Raw genomic sequence first — 8,796 nt, forward strand, 5'->3', positions numbered from 1 at the left:
AAACTACTTCGTGTACCAACGTTTAACAACACTACGTATAAATTTCGAACCTATTCTATGTTTTCTTAAGATAACTTGAGCATCCCCGCGTACATTAGCTAAATAAAAATTATATACTCTGTGCATTCACCTATCTCAAGCTCAAACAAAAAAAAATGAAAATAAAATTAACTTTAGTTTAATTTTCGTCAGATGGATAAATATATTTTTTACAAACAAGAGACAAGTCGCTCCAAAATTTATTAGACAATCACCATTTACTCTGATGTTCCAGAACAATTTTATATACAGCTGGACCTTCCTTTTTAGGCTACTCAACTGCCTACTCTTTAAAAAGTTCCTTTAAAAAACACAGAAAAACCAATAAAGTTAAAAAATCTTTAAAATTGGTATGGTAATCTTACGACATCTTCTTTAAGTCATCCTTATCTCGTCAAGATCTCGGCTCCTTTTACCATACCAATTTTAAAGATTTTTTTAACTTTATTGGTTTTTCTGTGTTTTTTAAAAGAACTTTTTAAAGAGTAGGCAGTTGAGTAGCCTAAAAAGGAAGGTCCAGCTGTATATAAAATTGTTCTGGAACATCAGAGTAAATGGTGATTGTCTAATAAATTTTGGAGCGACTTGTCTCTTGTTTGTAAAAAATAAAATTAACTATTAAACGGTAGATTATCACGTGCATAAATTTCATTAAACATAAATTTATATTTAAAATTAAACGTTTCATAGCACAGAGAACACATTTTAGCTGTATCACATTCCTGAAAACTCTTATTCCACTCACGTATACTTCCTGTGAACTTGTTTCTTAGCGTTAATATAAAAAGTTTAAATGACATTTTAATAACACATTATCTTGAAAGTAATGTATTTATCAGCATATATCTGAGAATATATATATTTTTTAATATTTAACAATAATCTGATAAATGCAACCGAAATATTATCAGAAGTCACGGCAATGACTCTCCGCCAATTAAAAAAGTCACTGACTGACTACATATACTGGAATCAGTGTTGCCGATTCTCGGGAATCGATTTCTCCACCTCCCCTTAACACCTATAGTAATTCCGAATATCCCATTTGAAAGAAAATTGTTTTCTTAGCTAGTGTGCAAAATTTCAATACTTTCTATAAAGCGGTTGCCGAAATATAAGCGATTGAAAAGTGAAAAAATAACTAAAAACGCTGTATTTTCTTCTCCTTTATCCGGCACATGCAGACGCACGTAGAAAAAACTACTGGGTCTAAAAAGCTCAAATTTTAAACTTAAGCCTTTCTCATTATCAAGAGGTGCTCGCTAAACTTCCGGGTCGATAGGTCAAAGTTTACAGAGTCTTCCCATAAGCTGTAAAACTGAATTAGCTTTAATTTTATGCTAATAAAGATAAAATTGAATAGAAACAAATGAGTTTTGTTCAAAATGTTACTCAGAGTTATAGAAGCTAAAATATATGCCAATTAAAACTTTTTATAACGATTTTTCTAAACGATATATTAAATTACTTATACCTTATACTTATTAAAAATATCGAAGTACTGGCTAATGTATCGGCGATGCTCGGATTATCTTAATAAAACATCGAACAAGTTCGAAAAGTACACTTCGTTTACATTTGTTAAACGTTGATTGATACACATGATCATTGGCGACTATGTAGGCCTGCGTTGAATAATTCCTTCCGAAGCACTGTCACGAATTTTCTCGTTTTTTTTTTTTCCTTTGTCTTCTATTAATAAAATAAATCTAGTTTTATTTAAGTAGTTTTGTATAAACTTGTTCCATTGCATTTGACAGAAATATTCGCGAAGGTTAATTACTTTTTTATAGAAATATTTTATCAGTTCAATCGGCAACAAAATAATTTAAAATGATATATTTCGTGACATATAATAATATATATTTAAATTATGTTAAGGAAAATATGTAAATAAAAAAAGAAAGAAGTTTTCCTAGTTTTCAAATCTGTTCGATGTTTTCTTAAGATAATCCGAACATCGCCGGGTACATTTACTAGTTAATAATAATTTTAAAAAGAAACTATTATACTCTATATTCGTCAATTAATATTATACATAATTAGGTTATTTGATATAATTAAATAGGGCTAAGTCGATTACATTAGGCGACCGAATCTGAGAGTCAAATTTAATGCAAAGACACAGAAATTTCTGCAAAAATTGTTCATTAGTCTTTGCATTGAATTTGAAGAAACCATTGTATTTATAAAGAACCTAATCTTTAAAGAAAAATAATTAGGCGAAGATCTTCGATGAATTGCAAGTGATATCATGATTAATGATAAGAAATTTCTATCCTTCTTTTTCATATAATTGAAGCAACTTAATTTAAAGGCACGATAAAAATCAATTTTAATGAAAGTATATCAAAATCCGAAAGAATAACCTATATGATTCTACTTTATCCTGTTCCTGGAAATGTTTAGAGAAATATTGAAGCGACATTTCTGCTAAAGAGACATAAATAAAACATAATATAAATACATATTTGAATATTTTATTTTAGATTTAAATTCTCAATAATTTATACAGCATATGCTGAAAAATCAGTCAAAAATAAAAACTCTTAGCGGAAAGTAATATATAATGTAAGCTATAAAATAATAAAATATTTTCATATTTTCATTATAAGTGATAAGTATATATACATAGATTACAATATATATATAACAATATAATATGTGTCAAAAATCTCACTGGAAAAATAAAATATTGATATTTTACAGAACATGAATTACAATCTTTTTCTGTTGATTTCTCCAAAATATTCCAAGTTATGCTGACATTTGCCGTTACTATCTTGTTTATGTTTTTAAAATGAGTTTTGGGGGAAGGCAAATCGCCTATTAAAAGACAATATCTTAATTTAGGCACTGTTTATATTTTGATTTAGTCATCACGATATTCCTTTTCTATACAGAGATCTTCAAATATTAATCTTTTCAATAGAAATTAATAAGAAATTCCCGTGTTCGTTTAGAAGAACGTAAGCCCTATTCGTTTCGCTTATTTGAGTAAAAATAAACCTTTTCCATTCAAAAATTTCTAATTTGCAAAAAAGTACTCATCTATAGAAAGACGAAAAACATTTTTCGATTCTTTTTATGACACATTAAACAAATAAGGATTATAACTATGAATAATTAGAGGTATATATTTATATTTGTAGATAATAAAAATATGGAAATTGTCTCTGCTCTGGAAGTAGTGTTCTTCATTTTTTTCATTCTTAAACTCTCTGAAATTCATCTAAAAAAATAAAAATAAATAAATTTTACTAATAGTATGATTATTGCATTAATTCACATTAAAAATTAACTTACCTTCTTATTAATTCTTTCCAATCGATTATTTTGTGACTTGACTTTTAGAAACCTATTTAGATAAAAATCCTCCAGAAGACTTAGTTTTATCAGAATTTACTTTTTCATCAGCACCAGAGTTCTCTTTAGATTTACACTCGCTATTGAATTTACAGATGAATTAAAATATCTCAGATAATAATTAGTGATGTGTTTCGATTTAATTTCACTTACTTCTGATAAACGGAGCTATCGATTCCGCAACCTTTCTCCAACTGTGTTAAATACATTTCTGTCGTATCCATGTCGGCAGTGATACTATCCATCTGTTGTTCTATATTCCCGATTTGCTCTATAATATTCATATACATACATATACAATAATATACATTTTACAATATAAAGATTTAATTGTAGATTTTAAATATTTGCAATAATTAATACTCATTTTACTTTTTACCAATTTCAAGTCTTTATAATTTCTTTAAACATTATTTCTCAAGATTTAGATATTTTTAAATTTAAAAAAAAATATACTATTTTAAAGATTCTAAGTCAATAAAAATACTTTACCTTTTTGTTCTTCCAAAGCCACCATAGTATTTCGTCCGACATCTTCGGCCTAAAGGAAAAATATCAAAATAATTAAAATACAATTTAACGAATAATTAGAATTTCAAACTGATTAGCAATAAAATAACAAAACTAAATTTTAAAATGGTCTAACCTCTTCACCTAGACTTAACATCCGCCGTGTACTTTTAATTGCCTAAAAAACCATAAAATATTGCTGATTTTAATGTTTATCATACAAAATATAAATTAATTAAATTAATGTTTAACTTATTTAATTAAAATCATCATATTCAAGTAAGATTCAATATTAAATTATAGATATACTCTTTAATTATTTACAGGATTTATTTTAAATTTTTGCTGTTAAATAGCTGCTGACATAAACACGATATAATCTGAATTAAATTTCTTTTATGTTTCAATGTAGATTATATTTGTTTTCGTTACACTTAAATAGTTATAAGGATCTTTAGGAATCAATATATAAATTATGTAACACGACTTTTATATTTTTAAACTATCATCTTGTAACGCTCCTTAACGTATTGCACATACTCTCCTCAAAATTACGTATCCTAATTCATATCCTAGATCGGCCGGCTTAATTGTACTAAGGAATAATACACAATACAGGATACTGAACGTTACATTATTTTATCAGTTAAGAACAAAGCAGTGACATAAATATGGTTCGCTATGCAACTCTCTGGAAACAAAAATTAATTACTTTGTCTCATCCAAGGGTCCTAACATTACGTAACGTTTATGTAAACACATCCACCTTTTGTAAAGCATGTAATAATTACACAGGCCTACAAATAAAAACTTTTGTTTCCTTCAGAAACGAAACAAGCTGTTTCTTAATGATTCTGACTTGCTGAATTCAAAAATGGTTATAAAAAACAATTGGTTCAAGTTTACAAGGTACATCAACGTTTAATAAATTGCATAATATCAGGGCTGTGGAGTCAGAGTCGGAGTCGGAGTCGTGGAGTTTTGGTATTTTAGCCCGAGTCGGAGTCGTCAAAAATCCCCCCCGACTCCGACTTCTTTTCACTTTCCCAACTTGTTATGTATATAAAAAAACGAAAAAGTATTTTAATCGTGTCACATTTGACTCTCCGAGTTTTTTTTTTTTTTTTTTTTTTTTTGCAAATCTATACGTCTGGAGATCTCTCGAACCCAAAAAATGTCAAATAAAGGGAAAAATTCGCGCGTCCACGCGCGTATGTTGGCGTCTAATTTGTTTAATTTCTTTATTCTGCTCTGAACTATTAAACAATATCACAGAATGAGTAAAGTTTAAGAAATAAAATTTGGCACAGTAGCGTGTGTATAAAGGGCATTAATGATGTTAAATTTTGGTTCTTTATTAAAGGTCGACAGGGTAGAGACATAGAAGGGGTCATGTGTCATATCTCCAGTGTAGTCGGACTTAATGAATATTTTATTCGTTATTAGCATTTACAATCTTATAATATAATCGAGATGGGTTAATAATAATAATGATAAGCTCAGAGTTCAAACGGTTAAGAGTTGAAATTTAGTACACAGTTAGGATACATCGTAAGAATGTACATACACTAAGAAGGGATTTTTCGAAATTCTTCTCGCGGGGGGAAGAGGGAGAGGGTTAAGGATTCCCCCGAAGAACTCCGTTTCTACCGTGCTATTTTAGATGCGGTATGTGGCATTTTTGTGAAAAATCGAACATACTTTTAGACCCATCTAAAAATTCTCTAATTAGTCTCGGAAGAGACAGGACCTAATTCTTGCACCCAGTGAAAACGGGTAAAATCGGCTATAATCTAAATATCTTAATCTTCGTTATTGTTACTTTTTGCGTGAGTAACATCTGGCTCATCTGCTAGTTTTTATTTATTTTTTATTTTTTTATAAAACTCGTCTCTACCTTCAAAATTAAACTTGAGTTCTAATATGAGAACAGACAGAAAAGGAAATCTTACAGAATTTGAAGATGATATTTATTATGCACTGGAAAAAAATAAATCACATTGACCACTCTTCGAGTTTGGATGTTAAAACGGCAATACTGCACTATCCAGACATTATCTAAAATACAACATTGTCACAGCATTGTCACCAACCAAGTTTCGGTGGAGCGTTTATTTTGCGCTCTTAAAATTATTAAATATGATTTAAGAACTTCAGTGAATGCTGACTTAATAGGAGTGATTTTTTTGTAAGGAGTAATTCAGTTTATAACAGAAATGAAAAATAATAAATTAATCAACATGGCAAAATAAGCAACCTGTTTTTTACCAGTCTAAGTGTTATATCTCATTCTTGACTTAGTTTAATGTATCTGTATACTTATATATTATCCAATATACTCGTATATTATGTACTGTACTGTACAACATTTTTATGAAACTAATTTGTTTGTATAAAAATGTATTTACTATTTTTATTCATACACGCTTACCAAATACCAATGCCATCATCAAACGAGTCAATAAATGTGAACTTATATATTCGGTAGATGTGTCAAATTTTAATGTTTAATTAATTTTTTAAAATCGTTTTATTTTGTATTTTTTTAAAAAATAATCAGAATCGTCGTCATTATTACTTTCCCGGCTATTATACAGTAAGGCCTATAACAAAGGAAAAGAATGACGATCAGTCAAAAAATGCTTTTGGACTCGGGAAACCTCGAAACGTAGAGAAGTGCAAAAGCATTCGGGCAAGGGCGTCGCCAGCCAATGGGCCACGGGGAGGCAAGATGATATAAATTGATAGAGGATATGAATTGTATGTAGGTAAAATAAAAACGATTCGTAAATTTTAAGAAGCTTAAGAAGATTATTTTAATTAAAACATAATCTTCTTGGGTTCTTCGCGCGGGAATTATAAATCGAGCAATAAATGACTTAGCATTTAAATAATTTTTTTCGCATGTCTAGGGAGGGGCAACTGCCCCTCTGCCCCCCTCTGGCGACGCCATTGCATTCGGGGTTTTTTCTGTACGCACGGGTGTTAGAATGTGTACCAACCGATTTAGTTCAACCATTTTCAAGCTTAATAACTCCTGTGTTAAACCATCTGACTCCGATTCAAAATCGTGCCTTCCATACAGTCTAACATTCGTACATACAGAAAAAAAAAACCGAATCTTTTGCAAATCTCGACATTTTGAGGTGCCCTGAGTCCAAAAATGCAAAAATTTGGGATGGGATCATTTTTTGAACTATCGCTACACTTTTCCTCTGTTATATATAACAACAGAAAAGTAAAAATTATCGTATTGACTCATTACTTAGAGGCATATTTTAGCTTTGGAATAAAAAAGTTTCTACGTTCTATCTTTATAAGAACTATATTTATTGATGATAATATTCTGAGGTCACGTGATGACGTCAGAATTTTCGGGCTTACTTTGTTAACAAGTCCGCCCTTGATCGGAGTCGGAGTCGTGTAAAAATCTACTGACTCTACAGTCCTGCATAATATACATCTGAGTATTTACAAATAATGTAATTTTCATTCGAGTTGGAATACAAAAACCGCCAGAACATTTTTTAATACATAAAAACTGAATAAACAGTGAAAGCATAAAATACCGAGGACATCACTCGCATGCATGACACTTATTTACAGACTTCTTGTATGAATCTGCAAGCGTTTCACACGTAATGTTCCAGCATTAGACTGCTAACATTGACGGATTCTATTTCCTTTAGTATCATTTTTTCATGCAACTAATAGGTGAAAATGGTCTCCGTGTTTATCATTGACAGACCCACAGTATTCAAAGAAAAAGTCAATGTGAGGATGCAAAAAGTGCATTTGTGCATTTTCAATGACATGTTGCATCCCATCTTTCCATAACACGACAGCATGTTATTTGTAATTTGTAATTTTTTGTTTGTAACTAGAAGCTTTATGGTTTCCAAGAAAATTGCTTACCACTATCCTGAAAGCAGTCCAACCTTCTTTTTCAGCATCTATTAGTATGCTATCAAAGTGCGTATTTTTGAGAAGCTTGGAAATATGTGGACCTATGAATATCCCCTCTAACTTTCGCCTCACTAATGTTTGAAAATGTCTCTCTGGAAAACTAAATTCTAGGCCATTTCAATCCATGGTTTGGCAAAGCTTTTCGTGTGTCCTAACTTTATACGCAACGATGGTAGTATGATCGAACTGCATTCTACTAACAGTTCAGAAATAACACTTTTTGATCCAGGTTCGAGAGATTTCCTTTGTGGTCAGTCTCTCCTTTTGAAATATGCTACTACGCAGTTCTACGGATTAAGTTGCACGAGTGACAAGTTCATATTACTTACTTTTTAATTTAAAATTACTCATTTTTATTTTTTCTGTATTTACTAATAAGCGTATTTTGTTATTACTATTATTTTTTTAAAAAATTATATAGTCAAACATATATTAGGCAAGGGTTCAAAACTACTTACAGTGTTGAATGCATCTTTGAAAATACTTTTCAATCCTCCCAGTGAGTAGGGATCGTAATTTGCATCATCAGAAGGATTTATAGCCATAATTAGTCAATTATTATTCCCATTTTAACGTAATGCGACAATTATGACCACAATGCGACACGATACTGTAAACTTCTCCCAATCAATGAAAGCTTGGTAACATCTGAAAAATATAATTTGTCTTTACATATTTATTTTTTAAGTTTTTTCATTATCTTTTAAATAAATATAAGTAAATATTTTGAGAACAAAATAATAATAATATCTCAGCTAATTTATTAGACAATAATTAAACATTTTATTCTTATTCACATTAGAGTTAAATTAATGCAACTTCCGCCATCTGGTGAGTAGAAAATAAATTACTTGCAATAATTTTTATTTAGTCGACTGTATTTTTGATTATCCAATCTGTTTTTATTCATATCTT

General features: G+C 29.9%; 1 protein-coding gene across 1 annotated transcript; it reads right to left on the bottom strand.

The window, feature by feature from the left end:
• Positions 1–2,506: 2,506 nt before the first annotated feature.
• On the bottom strand, positions 2,507–8,503 carry LOC136986216 (synaptosomal-associated protein 25-like). The gene is made up of 6 exons (XM_067283701.1): positions 8,340–8,503; positions 4,052–4,093; positions 3,898–3,946; positions 3,559–3,676; positions 3,346–3,485; positions 2,507–3,271 (listed from the first exon to the last, which is right to left on the bottom strand). The coding sequence occupies exons 1-5, from the start codon at positions 8,424–8,426 to the stop codon at positions 3,398–3,400; spliced, it is 384 nt and encodes a 127-aa protein (XP_067139802.1). The 5' UTR covers positions 8,427–8,503; the 3' UTR covers positions 2,507–3,271; positions 3,346–3,397.
• Positions 8,504–8,796: the final 293 nt, after the last annotated feature.

The sequence above is a fragment of the Centruroides vittatus genome, unplaced genomic scaffold, assembly GCF_030686945.1.
Source record: "Centruroides vittatus isolate TY-2023 unplaced genomic scaffold, ASM3068694v2 scaffold_1015, whole genome shotgun sequence".
In the NCBI taxonomy this organism is placed as follows: domain Eukaryota; kingdom Metazoa; phylum Arthropoda; class Arachnida; order Scorpiones; family Buthidae; genus Centruroides; species Centruroides vittatus.